At 43.0% G+C, this 25,033-nt stretch overlaps 1 protein-coding gene across 3 annotated transcripts in view; it reads left to right on the top strand.

The window, feature by feature from the left end:
* PAK6 (p21 (RAC1) activated kinase 6) overlaps positions 1 to 18,750 on the top strand; it is a 40,579-nt gene extending 21,829 nt beyond the window's left edge. For all 3 annotated transcript variants that reach the window (XM_052812087.1, XM_052812086.1, XM_052812088.1), the window contains 8 exons: positions 1,095 to 1,303; positions 5,790 to 6,407; positions 9,604 to 10,095; positions 10,348 to 10,481; positions 13,384 to 13,510; positions 13,701 to 13,826; positions 14,484 to 14,618; positions 16,597 to 18,750. In XM_052812087.1, coding sequence (XP_052668047.1) covers positions 1,100 to 1,303; positions 5,790 to 6,407; positions 9,604 to 10,095; positions 10,348 to 10,481; positions 13,384 to 13,510; positions 13,701 to 13,826; positions 14,484 to 14,618; positions 16,597 to 16,764 — 2,004 coding nt within the window. In that variant the 5' untranslated portion in view covers positions 1,095 to 1,099 and the 3' untranslated portion in view covers positions 16,765 to 18,750. The remainder of the gene's footprint in view (positions 1 to 1,094; positions 1,304 to 5,789; positions 6,408 to 9,603; positions 10,096 to 10,347; positions 10,482 to 13,383; positions 13,511 to 13,700; positions 13,827 to 14,483; positions 14,619 to 16,596) is intronic.
* The last annotated feature ends 6,283 nt before the right edge of the window (positions 18,751 to 25,033 follow it).

The raw sequence follows: 25,033 nt of genomic DNA on the forward strand, positions 1-25,033 counted from the left end.
TCTCACCCCATCTTCCCTGTCTGTCTTTTGTGAAGAGGTTGTGTCCATCCATCGCAGTCCTCCAGTTATTCAAGCTTTCCCACCTCTGTGACTGTGCGTGGAGCTCCGGTTCTTCCTTTTCCTTCCTATATTGCCAATTTCAAAAAGGTCTAAAACTTTTGGCTTTCTGTCTATCTACATCTCTTTTTTTTTTTTTTTTTGCATTAAAGTCTAAATTCAGATTTTGAATGTCTCTTGTGTTTGGGTATATTTAAGTGCTAGCTGGTTTTGGCTTGTTGCAATTGTAATGGCTGTTCACACAAACTGTCTCTCTCAGCCCCCAAGGGAAAGGAATCTTAGTTTTTAATTTTAGCTTCTTCAACTACCTGCTGACAGAGTTTGATTTCCACCTACCACCTTCTCTCTCTCCCCCAAGCCCTCTGTCTAAGCTAGAAAAACTGAGATCCAAAATCAGTCCTGGGCAGCTCTTCCTTTGGCAACAACTCTGTTGTCTTTAAATGGGAATCAAACATATATTACTTACTTGGAGTAACCAGTGAGAAGACAGCCTGAGCCCTGTTCATAACTATCCTTCATTCCAGGCTTGTAGTGGAATCAACACTAACTGGCTGGACTCCAAAGCCATTTAACCTAGGTACAAGCCTGTAAAATATAAATATGTGTCTCATATATATATATATATATAGACACACACACATATATACATATATTTTTTTAAAACATTTATATCAGGCGATATGAATTTGTACAAATAAAGGAAGCCAAGGAGTTCAGCCATAGATGTAACAGGTATCTGCTGCTTTTCTGAAATAGAAGCACTGTTTCTCAGTGGGCAGAGCACTAAAAAGGTCACTAGAAATCCTAGCTCAGCCACTGACCTGCTAGGTGGTCTTGAGCAAGTCATTGCTCTCTTGTTGCCTCTATTTCCTCATCTCTAAAAGCAGATGATCAACTCTGTTGTTAAAGTGCTTGTCACCACGAAATGTTCTTAATACAATGTAATTAACTAATATAATTGATACGTGATTTTACTGATGGGGCATATTGGACATAGACATGCGAGAGCACTGATGGCATTGCCTTCTCTGATTCAGGCATCATGTTCCGCAAGAAGAAGAAGAAACGCCCAGAGATCTCGGCTCCACAGAACTTTGAGCACCGTGTCCACACTTCATTTGACCCAAAGGAGGGCAAATTTGTGGGCCTGCCGCCTCAATGGCAGAATATTCTAGACACGCTGAGGCGCCCCAAGCCAGTGGTAGACCCTTCAAGGATCACGAGGATGCAACTCCAGCCTATGAAGGTAAGAGAGGAAGACGGCTCTTTCCTGTCCCCTGGGCTTTCCTCTTCCTCGGGGAGGCCCAAGTTGATGCAGTGTTTCCATTGCCCCATATATATTTAAATGGGGCTAAGGGTGGGATCTGCAAGGAATTCAGTGGATATCAGGGTCTGGGCTTTGATAACACTGTCTTTTTTTGAGGCGATAGTAACTTCATCGGAAATAAGGGCAGTAGTATCCTTAACTGCAGTAGTGTCACTGTTCAAAGAGCCAGCTGGCTGCCTGTCACTAGAACAAGGACCCGTGAAAGCTCCCGTGGTAGCTGACAGGGCCCAGGATGTGTTCAGCTGTTGTACAGGAAAGCAAAGAGGAGAATTCGTGAGAGACCTGTTTTAGCAAGTTTGTCATTGTCGTGGGTGAGCAAATTTGGCTGGTAATTAAGTTGACAGGGAAGCCTGAGTGGGAGAGAGTGGGGTAGCACTAGCTTGCTGTTCATGGATGGCTAAGTGAATGAGAGACAACAGGGAGCAGGACTAAACTAGGGTTTAGGCTAAAAGGGTTTATAAAACAGCATTTTAATAGAAAGTGGGACATAGTAAACAGGAGAATGTCCTTAAAGCAAGTCCTTCAGTAAGGAGAAACAAGTTACTGATCCTTGTAGACGGGTGAATTTAGATGGCTGTCTTGCTCAGATGGCTGTTGATAATGGCATCTGGAGGCTGTGTTCGTAAGTGACTGCAGAGACCTGCTGCGTGAAGAGAGGCAGATTCATGATGACCTCTTGCAAAAGGAAATGAAAGATGGTGACAGAATTATTGTGTTTAAAGTCTTGCTACCTTGTGGGAAGTTTTTGTTCCCAGTTAAACCTACAGGGGCCTAAAAACTGAAAGGTAAGTTGTAAAATAGAGATGTTACTACTTGGATTTTAGGAGGGACGTAAAAGAAAATAGTTGTCTATCTGATTAATATATTTAGCTTTTTGTGTACAGATGCTGAAAACATGGGGACTAAATGGGACTACATTTTAGTATAATGCAAGTATTAATGCAAAATCAAACCTGCAATTTAAATGGCACATCAGGATCTTTGAGCAGAATGCTGATTTAGAAAGGAAAAACTTGTTCAGGAAGAACAAGTAAAAGAAAAAGGGAGGAGGTATTGCCTTCTGTATTGCCTTCTGTTTTATTGTGTCCTGAATGTGCTTTGAGGTTCAAAATGTAGTAGAAGATAGGACCACAATCCAGAGAAGAGATAAAATTTGTAATAAGAGACCAACTTGGTTAGATCAGGAGCTCTCTAATGAGCTTAAACTGCAGGAGGATTGCTCAGAAGGGTGGAAACTAGGTCAAGTTATAAAGGGCAAATAGAAAAGAAATTTATGTAGGAACAAAACTGGAAGGCCAAGGCATAAAAAGGGATGTTATTCTCAAAGAACGCAAAGGGCACTAAGGAGACAATCATAAGTACACTGAGGAGGAGGAGGAGGATGAAGGAAAGAATTTGATCACTGCTCATTTTGGAAGAAAGTTAATAACAGATGACACTGAGAATTCTTAAATGTTTAATGATTTTTCTTCAGTCTTTATTGAAAAGGTTAACTGTGATCAGTGGGCTAACACAATTAACATGAGCATGAAGGGATAAGAACGCAGGCTAGAATAAGAAAAGAACATGAACAGAAATGAGACTTCTTAGATAAGTTACATATTTTCAAGTCAGCTGGGCCTAATGAAATTCAAGGAATTGCAGATCAGTCAGAATAATTTCAATTCCCAGAAACAGACTGGAACAAATAAGCAAGTAATCTATCTGCAACCACTTCCTAGGAGATAGCAGGGTAATAGCCAGCAGCCAGCATGGATTTATCAAGAACAAATCATGTCAGGCAACCCAATTTCCATCTATCACAGGCTATCAGGCTTTGGGTCAGGGAGAAACGATAGCTCTTTCCTGTATCTTGAATTCAGTTAGGCTCTTGACACTGTACCTATGGCATTCCCAGAGCAAACTGAGCAAGTTTTCTCAAATATTAGGAAAAGTATGCTCAAAAGAATAGTGTGAGGCATCACTGTCAAAATAGAAATGTGCATGAAGAGATTTACTGGAGTTTGTCCTGAGTCTAATACTGGTCAGTACTTTCATGTATGACTTATTAAACCTGTAGATGGTAAAAGCTGAAAGGAGGTGCAAATCTTTGAGAACAAGGATAGAATACCCAACAGTCTTTAAACTAGAGAAGAATCTTAAACTAATACTGTTTTTTTTTTCCCCAGTAAGTCCAAGTGCAAATACTGTCTTAGACTGCATCACTTAGTTGATTATTTCTGGTAAACTCCATTTGAACAAAGTCCTGTTCAATGATACCAGTCAATAGTAAGATTTATTTTTTTTAAAGTGCTAATTGGCCCTCTTAGGCCAAGCTCTTATACATAGATTCCTGGATTCAACTATCATAGCTTTTTCCTTTTTTTTGACATGGACTGTATGTAGCTTGTAAAGAGTTGCTTTTCTTTTTAAAATTATAATTTCTAAATTTTGGTCAAAACAGCATGATCTTTGTAAGAGCACTCCATATAGATTTGGGTCAAATCTGGATGTTTCTTCATTAATCTGATGCAGTCTTTAAACACAGCTGCGAAGTACAGCTAACTCCCATCTTCTCTGACAACTGGGGATAGGACTGACTTAACGGACTAGAAGTGCAGCAGGAGTGACTTGAGTCTAATTTTAGGAAGTTTTTAACTAGGAGGTGAGGCGAGCACTGGAATGTATTTTCTAGAAAGGCCATAGCATCTATTCTTGGAGACTTCTTTTTTTGAGAACTTGTTAGATACAAGTCTTTCTGGAGTGACTTTTGTCCATCTACTTTGGACTAGCTGGCCTCATGAGATTTCCTCCAACTTTGAGTTGTTCTTTTTCCCAGTTTGTAGAAACACTGAACCATCAGTGAGCACTGGAGGAGGGCCTCTTTCTCTCCCATCTGCCTGTGCAAGCATGAACAAAGCGTGTGCTCTGTGACTGGGGGGTGTGCATGTTACATCTGTCCCTGCTTAGACTCATTTATGAACTAGTGCTCTTAACTGAGTGCATCACTGAGGTAAACTGATATGTCTGGTGTTTCTAATGGATGAATTAGAATGGACAGAAGACTCTTCCCACCCCACTGACAGATTTCAGAGACTGGGTTTCTGACCATTTACTTTTGGTATTTTTTTCCCCTTTCGAGTTTGGTGCAAAAGTGATGGAAACAGTTTGAGGAGTTAGTGTCCTCAGCGTGTTGTTTACTTGACAGCAGCTGGGGCCATGGAGGAAGGTGCATGTATGTGGTGAGGGAGGTACGTTGCTACAATAGGACTGAAGAGTAGAATTTCCTGCTGTAGGTGATGTTGTGTATGCAATGTAATGAGTTGGATTGTCCTTTCTTCACCTTGTTTGACCAAATCTTCTAGTCTGCCTTTCATTCTCAGATGGTGAGCAAACCATGTGCTTGTTTTGTGCACTGTGGTAGCATTCTGTTGAAATCACTGGAGCTGCTGTTTTGCACCAGCTAAATATTAGGCTTGGTGTAATTAATTCAGCATCTTTAGAAGATCCCTGGAGTTCAGTTAGCAAACAGGAGATTGCCATCACTCCAGGGAAGGACTTTCCTCAGGCACAGATTCATGAAAGTGTAGGAGTGATCCTGTGCTGTGAATTTCTGTGAAGAAATGAAACATTTTGGTTCCCAGCACTAAAAAAGCTTCTGTAAGCTTTTCAGTTCCAGAGTAAACAAGGTAGAGGACTACATAATATACCAACAGCTTCAAGTGTCCTACTTGTATAATGCTGTTGCTTGTTTGGATGGAAGCCTTGTTCTTCATCGTTTGCTTACAAGGCAGTTGTGAGCTGTTGTGACCCTTTGTTCATAATTTTTAATTATAATAGCTTGGCAGAACAGAGGAGGGATGCAGTATTGGAACAGTGTGGTCTTCACTGGTCAGGATTAAGATGCATTAGCAAAAATTGTAGAGACACAGACTAATGGAGGCTGATTACAACACTATTGAGAGTGCTCCAGGGGAGAGATGAACCTTGTATTGGAATAGCAAGGTGATTTTTGCAGATAGAGCTTATGGCATTCTGTAACTACTTCTGAGAACTAATATTCTCAGGAGCTTGTTGAGCCTGTTAGTGATGTAGTGTAGCGCGATTTCAGCACAAGAGAGTACATAGTGCTAAAAACATCCCGTTTTTGTTCTAATGTTGTCCTTTAGAATGTGAGCGCAGCAGCAGAATTCACTGTTCTGGCTGAAAGCACTGCTGCCTCTGACAGAAGGATGTAACCCAATGATTCCTTCCCCCCCCCCCCCCCATAAAGGACAATGAAAAAAAGAGATAAAAAATTTCTATTTTTTCCTAAATTCCTTGAGTCTTCTTTGGCTAGACAAACAAAGTCTAACCTTTGTCAAGATAAACTCAGCCTCAATTTTTACAACTCTGATTTTTTTCCCCGCTTCCCTATGTTTCACAGACTGTGGTGAGGGGCAGCACTGTGGAAGTGGAAGGCTATATCTCTGGGATACTCAACGACATCCAGAAGCTTTCTGCCATCAGTTCGAACACTCTGAGGGGAAGGAGCCCCACCAGCAGGAGGAGAGCGCAGTCCCTTGGGCTCCTGGGGGAAGACAGACCCCCAGACATGTATCTTCAGAGTCCTGAAGCAGACTGGGCAGACAAATATGGAAACTACCTCAATTGTAATGGTGGGACCAAGGTGACCCGGAGGCAGACTATGTGGCCAGATTACAAACCCCGATTGGAAGGACAGTCTCATCCCAATGGTATGGTAATGAAAGCACAGTCCCTCGGGCCTTCAGAGTTCCAGGGTGCTGACAGTAGCTGCCTCCAACGTGCCTCTGGTTTGCAGCATATGCCAACTCTACCGGGGGAGAGTGAGAAGACGGGAAAGAAGAGCTCAGAAGAGTGCTGGCCTCAGCCTTGTCTCGTACGACAGGCAAACTCCAGGCCCTCAGGGGAGGGCAGCCCTAGCTCCAAATCAAGAGAGAACAGCTTGAAGAGGAGGCTGTTACGCAGTGTGTTCCCCTCATCCAGCGGCTCAAACAAGTCAGGCCCTTCCCTGCAGATCAAGGTTAGTTATTCAGTATTTTTGAGTGAGTGCAATGTTGACTTTACAGTTCCAGAGGTTACTTGCACAGCTCAACAAATTTAATTGCAAACATCATGCAACCATCTGTTATTGTTATGATTAATGTTGGAATCAAAATTCCTGGACAGGGGAAATGTGTAGTCCTCCTAAGCTTCACAAAATATACTGCTAGGCATAGCTCAAAATGGCAGTCAGATCTACATGAGAAAGGCTTGTTAGTGGAGCTGTGCTTGCAGGAGTGTAGGCTGGGAAGGAGGTAGGGAACTTACTCATTTTTTGCCCTTCTGTGGTAGTAAAGGAGTAACTTAAATGCCGTTATACTAGCATAAATGTGCTTTTGCCATTTGCGAAATTGCCATAATTCACATTAGTAAGGTATTCTTTTGCTTGTGCAAAATAGAACTATCTCGGGAGAGCTTGTTGGTTATAGCTGTATCTGCCAACCTGCCTACAATAGGAATGTTTCCATCAGCACCCACAGTACTGTCAAACAGGAAATCTGACGGTTTTTGGTAAGGATGGGACAGCTCATAGCTACATCTCCCCCAGGAAAGCTATCCTGAATGAATGACTCACTTCTTAATCAACTAGGAGAAAAAACTCTGGTTCCTGTTACTGGATAGGAAATGTAGCCCTTCAGGCCACTGCTTCTAATTCACCCCAGGCTAACCTAGTGCTCCTTGTCCTTGCACAGCTGTTAGGTGGTTTCAAAGGCTGTGCTGGGCTGGTGCAAGGCCAGGCTAATTTCTAGCAGGGGTGGAGTCGCTGAACTGGGAGGAAAACGACAGGAACCACTGGCCCAACAAAACTGACTGTTCTAAAGTGTATTGCAGGGTGGGGCTCTCTCCAACCCAGCTTGTTGGGAGTTTGCATAATGATCAGGCTCAAGGCTTTCAGACACAGCCTTCTCCCTGGAGATTCCCTTTCCAAGGGAGTGTGTTTTTAAAGGAATGCAGTTCTTGCGTAGCACGAGCTACTCTTATTGCTGTCCGTGACTCTGGGCTGATCTATACTGGCTGGAGGTCTGTCCCTGAGTACTTGGGAGAACTGACCACTTTTTTCTTCTGTAGCAAGAGTGTCTTTGCCATGCCTCAGCACTTTCACAAAGAGGAGCAGAGGTTACCAGTCAAATGGCGTGTGCGCAGGGTTGTGCCCGGGTGTGTCTGAACTCGAGGTGCTGGTGAGAGGAGTAGGAAAGACCTTGAGGTTATCTAGTCCATCTCCCTGTTCCAGGGAAGGATCTGGGCCATCACTGGCAATTGTTTATCTAAGCGGTTCTTAACAGTCTCCAATGATTAAAACCTTAGTCTCCCTCACAAATGGACATGATGATGTGTAACTGTGACATGTTAGGAAATGCATAATTGCAGCTGAAATGGAAAGGGGATATAATTGGCTGAAAATGGGGAGGTGGGTGCCTTGACAGGCTGCCTAGAGTCACCACGGGAAGGTCGAGTGCTCTCTCCTTTTGACCGACTATGGGGAGAAGGAGTGGGAGAACCAGTGACAGCTCAAAATGTACAGAGACTGAAAATGTGTATATAGGGGCTGTCAAATTACAGGAGCAGGAAATAATACTTACGTGTGGTTACACAAGTATGTGTGAGCTTGCATGCATGTTGTGTGCCCTTTTGCATGCTCTAGGTTATGTAAAACCTTTCCCCCCCCCCCCCCCCCCCTCCTGAGACAAAACAAGAATTGGGAAATAAGTACTTTGTTGCCATGAGCATGTCTCTACAGGATTGCAGGGGTGGAGCTGCTAAATGAGGAGGAAGTAACTTCTGACAGGCAGTTTGTGTTTGCGCACTCCTGCACCCCTATGCCAGGAGCTACTAAATCATACTTCCAGGGCCAATGTGTGTGTGAAAATGAGCTGTATGTATGTTAGGCTTATGCAGATTTTACTGTTGACAAAAATCCTTGATTAAAACCCAAAGTGCATAGAATTAAGTTCTATACAATTATTTTCTGTCTGAGACAGAAAATGAGTGCTCCTTTAAAAATTTCTCTATTGGCAGTTTTCGGTTCCCATACCCATATTATTAACTTTATTAATAATCTGTCTAAATTGTGAGAGAGAAAAAGCTTGTTGCTTTGAAGTTTTTGTTTTGCCCTATAATATAAATGATTGGCTTGCTCTTTCTGAAGTTGCTACTTTGTCGGATCCACTATTATTTTACATATAACTAAGTATATAATGTATTTTATACCTAACCTGCTAGATGATGTTGAATTTTAATTAATCAACATTTCCAGGGTGAGTATTAGCACTTCAAGTTTTATCCTTCTTGGGAGACCTATGCGTAGTGCTAGCATGGGAATGCATATCCTGAAGCCACATTACCGCAGGCTGTGATCTTACCAGATCTCATAAACTAAACAGGGTTGGGCCTGCTTGGTACTTGAGTGGGAGGTCTCCAAAAGCCTCGGGTGCTTCGGGAAGGAGCACTGCTAATCCAAATTCATTGTAGGTCAGTTTTGAGCCAGTAAGATGGCAAGGTGGCAGGTGGCTCTGTGTAGCTGAAGTCTCACACTGGCCACCCACAGCCATCCTGGTTCACGGTGCTTTTCCCAAAACAGAGTGCTAATTCAGTGTCTGAGCGACAGGAATGCTCTGCAGGTACCAGTGGAAAGTGCAGAGAGAGTTTTCAGTAGGCAGAGCGTAATTACCCAAAGGGAATTAGGCCAAGACATCAAAGTGATTTACAGCTTTGGCATGAATCCTTTTTCCTTTTATATAGAGGAAGATCAGAGGCACAGAGGCACAAAAGGATTTTCAAATTCTCTGCAGCACAGGTTGCCCCTGAGTTTTGGTGGCAAGGTTGGAATGCTTTATAGCAGCTAGGTTTTTTGCTGTGGGTTTTGGTGGTTTTGGTTTTTTTCCTAAAGCATGTGCTTTAAAAGGTCCCTTTTAAACTGCCTCAATTTGGAGGTCCTTAAAGCATAGCACCCATCCTGTAGCTGATTCTTGAAAATCTGCATCCATGTGTCTTCCCCTAGTCATGCAGCGTATGTTGGGCAGACCCGGAGACAAGAACCTAGAGCTCTTGGCTCCAGTCTGCTACAAAATGTACTAGGCCAGAGTGGCATAACACACAACTGATTCCTGACATTTCTTTCTTGTTAATCTAACCATCACTTTTTCTTTCTTCCACTTTCATATTTGTTCTTCTCAAAGCCTAATGCTTTCTTCAGGCCCCAGCAATGGGGTTCACCACGCAGCCCTGCAACCAAAGCCCAGTCTCTTCCATCAGATCAGCCTGCATCCGATTTCCCCAGGATGATCTCAGAAGCTGGAACCCCCCAAAAATCACCAACAGTGGAGAAGGCAATTGCACTGCCACAAGGCAGGCCATCACCGGCAGGGTCTCCCAGGAACCGGCAGACTCAGACTAGTTCTAGCAACCTTCACCTTCCCCAGGACTCTTCTGTGAAAGGGCAGCTGGCCAGTGAGGACCCGGTGGTTGTGACTCATGAGCAGTTCAAAGCTGCCCTTAGAATGGTTGTGGACCAGGGGGATCCTCGGACATTGCTGGAGAATTATGTGAAGATTGGTGAAGGGTCCACAGGTATTGTCTGTATTGCTCGAGAGAAGCACTCAGGGCGGCAAGTGGCAGTGAAAATGATGGATCTGAGAAAGCAGCAGCGCCGGGAGCTCCTTTTTAATGAGGTAAGTATAGTGATGAGAGGTGGGGTTCTGCTGTCCACCATAAAGCTGTGGTAACACAGTGTGGTAAAAAGAAGGGAAGAGCAGGAGACATCTTCCTTTTAATAGAATTGTGCTAGTACCAAGGAGAAAGATGACTGGGGGGATGGAGGCTACTGCGTTGTACTCGTAGGGTTGTGCATGCTTGCTTCGTTGGATAAGATTAAGTGTTGTTAGTGATTTTGTGGTGATCAATTGTCCACTGTCTTCTTACAGGTGGTGATAATGAGGGACTATCAACATGTCAATGTAGTGGAGATGTACAAGAGCTATCTAGTGGGAGAGGAGCTCTGGGTGCTGATGGAGTTTCTGCAGGGGGGAGCCCTCACAGACATTGTATCTCAGATCAGGTATGAAGCAAAGTCTGAAACATCAATGCTTGTGTTCCCACCTGACAGGCAAGAGCAGTAGAGTAGAGATTTCTGGAGAGAGTAGTTTCCCTCAGAGATTTTGTGTTTGCAGTGCCCTGAAACTACTACACTTTTTAACTGTTATCCATTTGAAGTATGCGATGATACTTCTGATGTAGAAGGGACCTTATTTACAGTACTGATCCCTTTAGATACCCACTGTTCAACTACTTGATGACCTTTCCTGTAAAACAACAGTACTCATAAAAAGTATTGTTTACTATATCTATTGAATTCTGGCCAGGAAGCTCATTGAGTAAGTATTAAAGAGCATGCAGAAATAGTTTTCAGTGGTGCAACCTTAGTGAGGTTGAATTTGTGGCTAGCTCCTCTGGAGAAGTGCAGCACAGCCTTGAGATCTGGACTCCTTCCCAAATTTCGTTGCCTAAAGATAGCAACTACTGGACACTCTCCTAAATTTGTTTTCTTATCAACAGCACTTCATTAATGCCCAAAGCATTTCTGTAGGGCAAAGAAGTTGTTCTCAAATGGTCTCTAGAGTCTCACTCACAAGGTGTTCTGGTGATGCAGTTATGATGATCGTATCTTACCCATGACCCTGGAGCACCCTCCTTCTGCTTCCAAGCAGTCCTGCGAGGCTATAAACTGGTGCAGGGAACGCCAGTGAAAAGACTGACCAAGAAAGTCTGTAGGATGAGCTTTCCTTTTTTGAAGATTCAGAATCTTAATTGGATTACAATTATGTAGTATTGCTAACACTAATTGTATTTACTTTTTTTAATCATAGTATGCCTTTAATTCACTTACATGCTTTGACTAGCCTTTACTGATCCTGTGGTGGATTTAAGGCATATATCTTGCTCTATTGGGTTCTCTGTTTTGGAAGTGCATCTGTGATGTGTTTGGGAGGTATAAAAAAGCACATTATCCTCTGTAGCCTCTACAATCCCACCTGTAAGGAGTGTCTTGGAGACACTTAGATGGCCAGGCCCAATGGCCAGGCCCTCCAGCATTGAGTTCAGAGGCACATCTCAGGGTCTGAGAACCAAGGTTTCACTGTAAGTCATGTACTCGCTCCTGGACAGGAAAAAGAACATTTAATCCTGAACAGTGCTGAGTTACGGCATTGCAGAGCCAGTGAAACTCTTGTAGCTCATAGCTGGTATTAGAACCAATGGAACTATGGATTAAAAAAAAAAAAAAAATTCTGAAGAGGTTTATGAAGGGTCTGTGTAATTTAATCCACCAGTGAGACTGAATTCCATAGTGGGACCTCAGCCTAGGTCTGAGTTATTTTATGAAGCCTTCCTTTGAACCTTCTAATGAATGGTTGTTTTTCCACATAGTGGAAACAGGATCTGTTGTAACCATAACATTTATCAAAAGTAAGCTGCAAGCCTTTATCAGTTTTTCACAGGGAGGAAAATACCCTCATTCCACTCATTAAACATTTGCTGAAGGTGATAACTGATTTGCATCTCCAGGAGTGAGGTAATCCTCTAGTAATCTGTTTTACACTATGCAGTCACTTGACTGAAACCAAATTCCATATGTGACAAGCTAAAAGTACGCCTCTTGCTATCTTCTAGAACCACAGAGCTCAGAAGTGTATCAGCTTTTCTTACAGCTCATGCGCTATGAAATGAAAAGCACTGTTTCTAAATAGGTTAGGTTCTGTACTAGGCAAGTCCCACAGTTAGCCTTTGTCCCTCTCCCTTTATGGAGTAAATCAAAATGCCGAAAGTAGCCCCCTGCCATTCTTCAGATGTGTTTGCCATCAGCATGGCAGAGTGCAGCCACAACATGTAGTTGTCCTGGTCAGTTGGTCAGTTTGGTAGAGTAAGAGATGGAATACCAAACAAGCAATGGAAGTATAAATTAAAGTAAATAAAGCAACATCTCAGGTGATGGTGCAACCTCCTTCATGAATGTGTAGAAATTGCTTTTATGTGTTTGGAAGGTACTGGTACACTCTGCATGGTTCTGCCTTCTGAGTGCTCTCTTCTCCTCAGTCTTCCTTGCAGACCTGGATTTGAGGAGGTATCATTTCTATGCCCTCAGCTGAGAGCTGTTTGAAATAACTGCAAGAGACAGGCTGAGAATCAAAAGTACTCAAATTGGGTACTTCAGCTATTCTTTGAAATACTTAACTTCTAGCATTGCTTAGTATAAATGTGCAGAGAATGCTGTCAGTGACCCCAGTTACAGGAGATAATTTTCATTTCTACCATTTTCACTTATATTTGATCATGAAGGTTCTTGTGTTGGTATGCCAAACAGCAACAGCTTCTAAAGATGAGGTTCTTGGTGGTCATACTCAGTGTGCTAACAGAGAGTGGTAAAATTCGGGAGTGTCTTCTCCGCTTGTAACCTGCGCTACCTTTCGTTAGGTGTAAGAGTATCCAAAGTGTCCAGCTGCATGAAACCTCTAAAGGATCCCTATATTTGCTATCAAATTACGTGTTTGGATGCTTTCTGGATGAAGTTGCACAATAAGCCTTGTGAACAATAGCTTTACTATATTTGCTTTAAAATAAAAGCTGTCTCAACAGTTACTGTGGCACCTTGGCATGAAGAAGCAGTCCTGCCTATCAGAATTGCTTGAAACAGCATCTTGCGGAATGGATTTTGATACAAGATTTAAAATGCAATTTCTCTGTATTAGACTTACGAAAACTAAAAATTGCTAACCATCAAGACAAAAATGTTTTCAACTGTCATAGAAAAACAGTAAAAGTGAGACAGTAATTGTCATAGGGAACCAAAATATGTATCTGCAATTCAACTTCAAAATTGCACGGTGCCTTCAAAGAGGACCTGTGAATGAGTACTATCCACTGCCCAGTATGATGCAGTTAAACTCCCATGTCTTTAATTTCAGGCTAAATGAAGAGCAAATTGCAACAGTGTGTGAGTCAGTGCTGCAGGCTCTGTCATATCTTCACTCTCAGGGCGTCATTCACCGAGACATTAAGAGCGACTCCATTCTTTTGACACTGGATGGAAGGGTATGTTTCCTCAGACAAACTGTTTCCTGTCTTCTGCTGCAGCCTTCGTCTGTCTCCTTATTTCCTTTCTGTTCACAATCTTTTGTTTGTACCTTGTCCTCTTACTCCCTTTGTCTTCTTTGTCTTTGGTGTTTCCCTCCATGTTGTTTAAAAATTATTTTTAAGGTTGGTTGCTTTTCTCTTTGTACAGGTCAAACTCTCAGATTTTGGCTTCTGTGCTCAGATCAGTAAAGATGTACCTAAAAGAAAGTCCCTAGTAGGTACTCCCTACTGGATGGCTCCAGAAGTTATTGCAAGGATACCATACACTACCGAGGTAAGGTACCACTGCCCTAATATCAGAAGAGGTAGCAAATAATATTCTGAAGTGTCACAGGAAACTAACTGTTGGCTTTTCTAGGAAGAGCCTCTAGAGTCTGTTTAAATACAACTATGACTACAGATTTGATTGTGATGATATCAATATTTCCTAAAACAGTAGAAAACCAGGTTGTTCTGCTTCCGGGAACAAGGTGTAAACTTACTCTATTCTTATACCTGAAGCTTGGCATAGACTTGTATCTGCTGTAGTGTGGACAGATGTTAGCAAGGAGCAGCCTGTCACCTGATATGGATCAGTAAATCAATCAATGCCATAAAGGGAGGGGAGGAGAGGAGGGAAGGCACAGATGTGAGCTCTGAAATTACGGGCAGGTGGCAGCAGACTGATTAGTGTTGTTTACCAACCAACCAGGTGTAGCACAAGCAGTTACTTGCAGACCTTTACATGTTGCAACACCAGTGTAGCTTAGTCTTAGGTGGAAAGCTGTCTTTGTTAAACTACGGTAAGGAGTCCAATAGCATCAAGCGGGTTAATGTTTTATTCTCTCAGTACCATTTGTCATGGGTGGGGTGTTGCTGTCTTTGTGAAAGCAACAAAGCAAGGACCTGTTGCTCTGAACTGTGTGTATTGATGTGACATTGGTTCCCACAGGTGGATATCTGGTCTCTGGGGATCATGGTGATAGAGATGGTGGATGGAGAACCCCCCTATTTTAGTGATTCTCCAGTCCAGGCAATGAAGAGACTCCGTGACAGCCCTCCTCCCAAGCTGAAAAACTTTCACAGGGTGAGCATACTGGCAAACACTTGTAAACCTGATGATTATTATGGGGAAACATCCGTATCAGCCGTTCCCAGTAAAGCTGGCTGTGAAAGTGAGCTTGCTAGGACATGTTTCTTGGGGAACTTCTTTGGCCCTGGTGCTTCAGTGGATGCAAGCTGCTGCTGACAGCTAGTGGCTGGCTTGGGAAATAGCCCTAATAATGTAAGGTCACTTGCACATAAACCTGATAATGCAAATCAAAGCTGCTTCAGGTGGACCCAACAGTTAATATCGTGCTGATGTCAATAGTGTAGCTCATCTTCTAGGGAAGTAAACAGGAGGATCCTTGCTCTTGAGGGTTTCTGGCTTCACGGCTTTCAGGACTGCAAAGACTGCATTATGGTCAGAGCAGGAGAGCTCAATACAGACAGTAGCTCATGGAGACACTGCAGCTGCATTGAAGATGAACTCAGCTTCATGGTTTCTTATGAAAAAGTAGCAGTGACATAAGAAATACAGTGATTACCTTTTAGTCACCACTTAGAGCAGTCCTCCTTTCATTTCAGTCCAAGCCTCTGAGATCAAATAGCTTCTGCAGCATTCTGAGCTATCTGGCCTTTCCAATTAATCAGAATATCTGCAGCTGCTAAAACTGAATTATTTAACAGAGTAGACTGCTGAACTAACAGCATACACTCAAACATCAACAGCTGCTCTTTCCTCTTTGCCTTTGCAACACTATTTAGAATTTCAAGGTCATATTCTGGACCCAGTGCTTGCACCCCTTAGGCGGCGTAAAGCCACTTCTGGTCTGGATTGCACACCTTGCTTGGTGAGATGACCCTACCATGGGCTGTGAAATCCAGAGCCATTTACAGTCTTGCTCTGCTCCACTTTGTCCTGGGAAGCAAACTGGCTTCCAGCAGACCTCTGGATTGCCAGACTGGTGGCCATCCTCCCCTGTCTCCCTGCTGTCTGAGTGGGGCTCAGCACCAGCTGTGGATGCAGCCCTCCATTCTGATTACAGTTAATGGCTTGCTGTGGTCAATGACTGTAGTGCTGGGTGCAACAGGTTAAACGGAGAATCTCTGCTGCTTTTCTAAAGCGGAGGTAGATTTATTGACAGAGTGACAAAGGCTGGATTCTGACACTTGTACTTAGCTGTGTTGTGCCTTCTCCCTCTAGCAATCACAGTGAAGTCATTCAAAGCACTCATGAAATAAGCAGTAGTTCAGTGTGAACAGTATTTCATGATCTACTTCTAAGTTAACCAGAGCTCAGAAAATGCCCCCAATCGAAAATGGATGTAATTAGCGGCATTAAAATAAATAAATATATGCCAAGTTCATTTTTTATTCAGTTTTAATGATGCAGAGGATTACCACCAGCAAGAGATGTGCAGTGCCTTGAAGTGGTTCTTGGGTCTGGCTACTCAACAGGCTTTTACACATCTTTCAAAGGACAAACCTGCTGAGGTCATTTAGCTTTTCAGTATACTGTTCTGCAGTTTCTTCATCTTATTGTACCAGCAGCATCAGGTTTGCAGACTCCCAAAGCCTATTTGGGAATTGTATTTAACTACTTTTCCCACAATCTGTGGCCAGTAAAAAAAAATGAATTGATCAACCCTTCACACCCAAGTGACGTGCCTTGGGTAACAGGAATTCTGTTGAATTTTTGAGCTGAAATGTAGAACAGATTAACAAAATGGGAAACAAAATTAACTTAGATGGAAGGACATGGCAGGCAGTCTTGTCTTAATTTGCTGTGCCCCATTAAAAAGAAAACAACCTGTGCAAATGTTGTGCCTACCGGTGACAGAAAGTTATTACTGTAGCATAAAAAGCATGCTATCTCATGTTACATTTCTGTGCAAAAGCAGGGTTACAAAGCTGAAATGTGCAGGATCCTTTATAACCAACCCTACCGCGGCAACCTATTGTCACATGAACTGTTGCCTGGTTCCTTTATGGGGTTGACTTGGTTGGTTGCTTTTTCACAGACCTCCCCAGTTCTGAGAGACTTCTTGGAAAGGATGTTGACACGGGATCCGCTAGAAAGAGCAACGGCACAAGAACTTCTGGATCACCCTTTTTTGCTCCAGACAGGACTTCCAGAGTGCCTGGTCCCCCTTATCCAACAATACAGAAAGCGTACCTCTACCTGCTGACTTTACATAAGGGGAAATGCTAGGAAAAAGTAAAGTTTATTTAAAAAATAATAATTAAAAAAAAAAAATCAAGAGACCAGGCAGTCTCATCCTGTGAATGGTGCTTGGAACTCGTCAGCGATCATTTTAGAGGATGAATGTGAATACTGTCCTTGCATTCTCAGCCTTTTGTGGCTTCTCTTTTGCTGAAGACAATCAATACATACATACTAGATCCAAATAAGACCAAGTATGTCTCAAGAATAAAGCAGGTGTTTCATGGCTTGTGGATCGCTTCGTCTGAAGAATAGCATTTTAAAGCGGAGTCTGAAGTTGCATATCTGAATGTCTGCAAGTTCCTGCAAACCTTGGCTGCTGACTACTGAACTGGAACAATATTTCCCAATCAGAAATGTGATCTTTGTTTCCTTAGTTGTACACTGGAGTCTTGAGCTGACTCAAATGTACATTTTGGGGCACAGACCCCTTTAAACTCTCAAACAATGCACAAAGACTTGGCAATTTTTTCCTCTGAGACTTTTTCACAGATGATTTTAATTTCCTTCGGTTAAATGTGGACCTAGAAAACTGTACATATTTTCCTAGGGAGCAGATGTGATATGTATATATTTGTTTCTAAATGGCTCTCTTGCATCACTATGCTTCTCTTTTGCTGAGGAATATGTATGGTTTAGTGGTCAATCTTGAATCCATTTCATGATCTTAAACTTTTTTGGGGGGAAACCCTTGGATACAGGCCTCAAAACAGACACTGTGAAGACAGGTGTTCTTCCCACCAGGATCTTGTGGTTGAAAAGTCACAATATACTACACCTCCAGTGCTGGTTGGAATGGCTCTCTGAAAGCTTGTGTTCCTATGTTTGGTTTCCAGGCGCCTGACTTTGCAAGTCCTTTCTCTCAAGAGAGCCTGAGAAATGCTGCCCTGAGACAGTTGTTGGGTAGCACTTTGGGGATGCTCTAGGAGACTGAATGAAAAAGTTTCAGCTGTCCTGTATATCCCTGGAGAGGTTTTTGTGCTCGTGTGAGGCGGTTTGTTAGGCCTCTATCTCCCCTGCTTGCTACTGCAGAACATGGGGAGAAGAGAAACTTTTGATGTATGTTTCGTTATTGGTATGCCCTTCCCCACCATCCCTTTGCCAAGACATTTGGAAGGTTACTGGTTGTCTAAACAGCTCTTTCAGTTATTTTAAAATAGATTTAGACATTTTGTATGATACACTGTCTGATCAGTGAGATAGTCAAGGTATTTGGACTCTAGGTCAGGATGTAACATTGTACAGTAATGGTGTGTATTGTTGTGAGGTCTCAAGAATATAATCTTACATGTGGAACTGGGATCCTATTTTGAAACTCCAGATAGAAATTTATTGGAATTTAAGTTATTCTTGGGACAGTCCTACTGGCTCAGAAACTAACCTCATAATTGCATTTTCTTCAGAAGATGTTAATAATCTCTATCCTCTGCTATTTACTCCAGTTACAGATCCTGCTTCAAAATTGAAGCCACAGTTGATTACTTGAAGTAATTTGTGATGGAATTCATCTGCACTGATGCCAGCCATCAAATGGTGGGCACCCAGTCTGCGAAGCATATAGGTTGGCTCTGTAGACCAAGGTGAGAGGAACACCTCCGGAGGGTGGTTCATCTCCATTAACTCAGATACCTGCTGAAGGACGAAATAGCTCGCTCTCGATACCACTCGGCCTGTGGCCAGTAGAGGGATCGTAGATGGTTTGCCTAGACTGGATGTCTAAGTTTGGGGCTGATGAAGTTGGTTGAAATGAATTAATTTAGCTCCTCCTTAGCTGCACTGGAAAATTTTTGATGTAAAATGTTTCTGTATTCCAGATATACTGCTTTTTTTTATGCAAAAGAGCAGGGCTTTGAAAAGATTTATAATTTGAAACAAACTATCCTGCTCGTCTGTAGTTGTGAATCCTTTGCACTTGTGTTTTAAATTAAAGTAGATCTTGATTTATTCATAAGCCTGTTGTGGTGCTGAGATGCTTTAAAATATGTCTATAGTTCAGAGATGTAAGAGAAGTGTGAACCTTGAAGTCTGGTCTAACTTATCTATTCTGTGGCTATGTGGCTTTTAAAACAAGAAGAGACTATAGCAGAAGCCTGGATCCTGAAACATTTCTTGGAGACAGGGATGACAGGTTTAACATTTAACACCGTTTTATACTTTGGCCCAAGTCTGACTAAACACAGTGAGGGAAGGCCCTTGAAAGATTGCATTCAAGTATCTTATAAAATTTTAAAAACTCATTACCATATTTGTGAAGAATGCAGAAAGTATCTATCTTCCTGTCCAATACAGAATTAAATATCTGATTCTTGTGTTTCTCTCTTTACAGTTCGTGCATGGCATATGACCAGTTAATTGCTCCATTGCTTAGATGAGTGTGGAATCAAATATAAATCCTAAGATAAACCTAGATTAGTTAAAAGATTGAAGCTCTGTCTCCAGGGCCAACAACTCCTTCCCCAAGAACCAGGCAGCCAGTCAGCAGAATTATGATAAGCAGAGCAGGTTTGTAATTTGCATTGCAGTAGTATTCAGGAGTGAGATTTCTTGTATGCTAAGTGATATCTTAGTATATAACAAAATGTAGCCTCTTCTGTGAAGAGCTCATAGCCTACTCAGTGGGTAATTATGCTTTGAGATGATGTTTTCTCTGAATATCTTTTCGTATATGCTTTCAACAAGGTTACACTTATGTCTCTGGGTTTTCTGTTGTTTTATGTCATGTTTCACCTGAATCATTCCCTTTTATTCTTCCTTCCTGTCAGCCTTGCTAGTATCGAGTCTTTTCCATGCTGCCACAGCCCTGGCAATCAGCATGTAGTAGGCCTTTGAAGATGGCAGGTTGAATTTATATGAACAATTTGCTGAATCAAACAGGGAGTCTGTGACTGTCGTCATCTCCCAAGTACACTTGTCTATATATAATGGTGCCTGTCCTCCTCAAACAGGGCTCTGTGCTATTGAATGCAGCAGCTTATTATCCCATTTATTTCAGAACGGGACAAATCTTCCTCTAGAGGCCCCTATCTTTAAACCAGTGATTACAGAAGGACCCTAGATCAAATGAGGCTCCTGACGTTTAAGATTGTTCAGTCTGGTGAGAAGAATCCTACTTTTCCCCATGCAGCCTGGAGAAAGCATTTTGCTGTGCCCTAGGTCCTAGTCTATAAATGGGGATAATAACAAGTAGTGAATCTTGGCCACGTGGAGATATATGGGGCAGGGAGAGTGTCTCTAAAATACAGTAGCTACTGTGCAGCAATTCCTTCTGTAGTAGCAATGGTCATGTCAGCACCATATCTTTATTACGGAGGTAGAAGATAATTTTGGATCATTCAGTACAAATTGAGCCTGAACTGTAGCTCTGAACTGGATATAGTTTGTAGGAATACCTAGAGCAGCTTGCGGTATGCAGAGTGGCCACTAAATATTTGAAGGCAAATTTTCCTGTAATTGCAGGAAAGGGAGCAGAGAGAACTGGCTGTACACGCTGTCTGTTCTTCAATTAAAAATTGAGGCATCGTAGTTGTGCAGACTGGAAGGAAATGAGTTACTGTTGCTTACAAAGGAGGACAGGATGGCCAGACATTTGTTTGGACCTGTGAAGGGACATCAAAGGCTTCTAGGTCCCTGACTGCCTAGGGAATGTTGATAGAAATAAAGCTAAAGCAACCAGCTACATGCATTTTCTGGCTATTCGCTTCTCGGTGTTTGGTTGACAGCATCATATTCATAGGGATCTGCATCTATTCGCCACAGCAAACTGATTTGCTTTAGCAATGACCTTCAGGCTTTTACTCGTGTCTGTAAAGTGCTCTGAAAACGTGAAGGGCATGACGATAACAAAGGCGCTAATAGCAAGCCAGCCTGCCGAGGAGAGCTGCACTTGCCCTAACTTTCCCACTACCACCAGTCTGCACTGGATAGTGAAGAGACAGCAAGGGGAAGCCTTCCCCCGGGTTGGCTTCTCATTTGAAAGTGTGTGCCATGTTAGTCTTTTAGGTTTTTTTCTTTTTTTCCTAAATGTCAGTGCTGAATTCTCATTAGGGAAGCTGCCTGCAAAGGTGTTGGCCAAGAGATGAGTTCGACTGCTGTGTCTTTTGTTAGTAATGCTCTCGTTTTAGAGAGTCCCCGTGCCGATCCTTCAGGTACAATGTCTTGTGTTTGTATCCCTTGTTGTGGTTGGAGTCCTCCTTTGCTTAGAGATCCTGATTATTTCTTTTTTTAAGAATATAGCACAAAGTTTGGGCTCATGAAAGTAAGTATTTTGTGCAAGAGAATTTAGTGGTAGAGGAGGAGATTTAGAATATGCCACATAAAAGATGAAAATGTGGAAAGAATCTAAGATTGTGCCTAAATCAGCTGCTGTTCAGTATCTGACCAGGCACTATTGTTGTCTTAATTACCATTGAATTTGGTTTCTGTATGTAACAGCCTTATTAGAGAGACCTGTCTGATCCAACTACCATATCACCCTGTGGTCAGCAAGTACCCTACGGTAAGCAAAAACACAGGCAGGGCTGCAGAGCCACATGAAGAAATCTCCAAAGATATCTGAATTCTGTGGGAAGAAATAGTGCTGGAAAATCAGAAGGTAGCATTTCTCCTCTGGAGTATGTAAGTAACCAAATGTTGGTGTGACTCTATGAGCCGTTGTGCTGCTGCAGGGATGGTCAGAATTCACCGTGTGTTGTGTGAAACCTCTACAGTAACATTTGTTTTAGTGCCTTTATTTACTTTTGTCCGTTTCTCATCTTCCAGAAATTTCATCACATTTTGTGTAGAGACAGTGTTCTGTCTAGAGGAGCATTGGCACACCTGGCCTCTGAGGCATGAAGACTGCTTCACTTCAGTGCGGGGAAAAGGTGTTGATGCAGAATGTGGTCTGTACTTTATCTGAGATGTGGCTTTGCTTACAGTTAGTGATTCTCCCATAGACACTCTAAAAAGTACTTTTAGAAGGTATTTTTTTAGCACTAAGACGTAATCTGCGTAAAACGTACCACCTGTTTTTCATGAAATTCTGCATAAATCACCTGATAAAGCTGTGCCAGTGCTTTGTTTAATAACAGAAGGGTTGCACAATAGAAACTGTGATGTGGTGTAAGTGTACGAGTCATCATGGTGTGTTTTCTTTCTCAGGCTTCAAACATCAGAGGATATTAATAACATGAATCCAAACTGCTGAAGTTAAGTTTTCTTACATCTGTGTCATAGTATAGTTGAGCTATAACTGTTTTTTGAAATGTCCACACCTTTAAAAAAGCCTCATGAAGAGCATTTTACTCTGGCATTGTTTCAGCCCTTGTTTTGGCCAACCAATTTATGTCATTCAAAGGCTGTCAGAGCACTGATGTTCTGCTTGGAGATGATGGCAAAAAGAGCTAAAAAGGTTAGAAGAGGAGAGCGCTGGGTTCAGCCTGCCATATTGTCCTCAAAATGCTCACAGGCGGTATGAGAGCTCTCACTGAATGGTGTAGCTGAAGAACTGGCATAATGCAGTAATGAGAGGTCTCTAGGCAGGAAAATGAAGAAGTTGGGGAATTCTGACAGGCAGCGCTGGGTGAGTTGGCGCAGGCTGGAGGGAAGGAGGCTGTAGTGCTGGTATCCCCTGTTGCATGGGCTGCAGCTTGCGCCGGTGCTGTAGGTGGGGAGCAGCTGCTGAAGTGAGACTGAACCTGCCCGACCTGGCTTAGAGTATTTGTCCTGTTGTGTGCTGTGTGGAGGAAGAGAATGCATCCTTCCCCCTTTTCACTGCAACTGCCATTAGGGCTGTCCCTGTCAAACATTTTCTTCTTTAGGTGATGGTGTCAGGGGAGAGAGGAGTGAAAACTTCTGCTGACTCAGGCCCTGCTGTTCTACCCAGGCTTTACGTGTCTGTCGCTGTAACATGGGTTTATTCTGTTGGGTTCATTCACTGTAAGGGTTTGAAGGAAAAAAGCAACCCCTGGTGCCTTGGCAATGTGCATGGAGAGGGGTGCACCCCGTGCCCACCTTTTGGTCTGAGCTGGGTGTCTGGGTTCCCTCCAGAGAGAGATGGGATGAATTTCCCTTAAAATAACCTCTGAAAAACTTCTCTGGAGGGGTTTTGGGTGGCCAGCATGGACTGGGTGGCTGAACCTGGCAACAAACCCCTGTTTAGCCAGCATGAGAGCTGTGTTTCTGCTGCGCTAGATGCTGTGTGTGCAGCAGAAGGGTGGGATAAACACCAAACAATTCGGTCTGTGTTGAGCAACATATGCCACGTAATAACATACAGAGCAGGTGGTGGCTGTTGTGCCCCTAGAAATACAGTTAGAAACAGCTCCGAACAGCTTTTGTTATCAGCGGTCTCAGGCTGTAAAACAGTGAGCATTGCGGGTTTATGTTTATGCTGATGGGAAGTTTGCATGTACTTAAGCTCAGTTCCTTGTTTTCCCGGTTGCATCCATGTGCAGCTGGATCCAGGGGCGTAACCGTAGGCACTGTTGCGTGGCTGAGAAATGCAGATTGACTATTACTAATGTCTGGAAATAACTGGTGCTTACCAGTGACTGGGGAGCCCCGCTCAGGGCCAGTGTCTTTCTGGGTGGGTTTTTGGTGTGTTTCTCCATTTGCAGCCTTTCCTCACTGTTACGATTGCTGTGGCTCTGCTCTGTGCTCTTGCTGGGAAAGCAGCCCCTCCCCTTGTGCTAATCCCGTTTCTGACACCATCCTTGATCACCATTGCTAGTCCCAGTATAGAAAGCCGTGGGCTCATGATCACGGGCTCCAATTTGGAACTGCCACCACTGCCAGCTGGTTTAAGTCAAAATATTAAACTGCTTCCTGGCTGCAGTTCTACCTTGCTGTGATGTTTGTTTGTCATCTTTTTTTTGAAGGCCCTCAAACTTTACCATGTGAGTTGAGACTTCAGGGATGGAGACTGTTCTATAAAACAACAAAATTGATCTAACAACTGGAGTAATATTTTACTGCTTCCTGAAATACAGTTTCAGTCCTGGAACAGCGAAGGCAACTGCTCTCAGGAGAAGGAAGTGGCCATTAGTAACACGTACCCACCCCAGAGCTCCACTGTACCAATGAAGGAGCCCAACCAGGTGTCAGGACAAGCTAGGAAGGGAACAGAGCCCACGTTGTGGTACCCTGGCATTGCTTGGCCAGAGTTTTGTGAACCTGTTGCTGCTCACAGCACTAAGTGTTCTGCGCCGAGCCTGGTCTGTACTGGGAGATGCTTCTGCCAGTGGTCAGAGCCGGCGAGCGGCCACGGGGTTGTGCTGTGAGGGGTGAGTGTTGCTGTGGGGTGGGAGAGAACCAGCTCCAAGTGTAAGGCTTTGTGTTGCTGTCCTAGCGTGTCTGTGAAGGACCTTTCTGTCTCATGGCAGTGGCTTTGCTGGTCTGAACTAGGACTAAGCCGACACGAGGAGTGTGAACTCACCAGAATAGTTTTGACTCCAGTTGAAGTGCTCTTCTGACCTGTGCTTGGGGGAGGAGGAGGAGGAGGAGGACGCTGCCACTGTATTAGAGTGAAGCAGGGTCGCCTGTAAGGGGGATCAGGAGCAGTATTTGGACTGTGAGTAATTTGCTTTGCTAGATTTGGTTATTAAGTACAACAAGGAATGGAATGAACTAGTGCAGAGGAGAATGTGTGTGAGAAGGATATTGCATTTAATAAAACCCCACCTCACTGCATATTTAGTAACTGAAGAAGTTGAATTTGAGAACTGCAAGCACAGATGGCAGAAAACTCTGGGCACTTGATGTCTCTATTAACAAACATGTGCGTACATCAGGTGACATTTGGAACTTGTTGCCATACGCACTAACTGCAATTAAAAAAAGGTGATCTAATTTTTTAAGAAATGCAATGTTTTATTTTTTTTGAAAATAAATAAAAGTCAGAAATTTACAATATATAATTCCAGTATTATGTTAACACCGCAGGGGAGGTGTGGTCTCTTCTTGGGTGTCAGACCAGGCTTGGAACATCTTGTCCCTCATACCTACTTGAGCTGGTTTTTGGGTTTTGTGTGGTGTGTTTGGTTTTTTTTTTTAAGAGCAGCACTTCATAATGCGTTTATGAATGCAGTGTCTAGGTGTAACTGTTCTTGTGTAACAACCACTGCATGCTGTAGGTTTGCTGTGACTGAGCTCACTTTTCCAGAAAGACAGAAACTTGAAGAACAAGTTGAGGGGTGAGTGGGGACTTTACGAGATTACACTGCAGCGTGGCACCTAAAATTTTGGGGAGAGGAGAG

The sequence above is a fragment of the Harpia harpyja genome, chromosome 16 (assembly GCF_026419915.1).
Source record: "Harpia harpyja isolate bHarHar1 chromosome 16, bHarHar1 primary haplotype, whole genome shotgun sequence".
NCBI lineage: Eukaryota > Metazoa > Chordata > Aves > Accipitriformes > Accipitridae > Harpia > Harpia harpyja.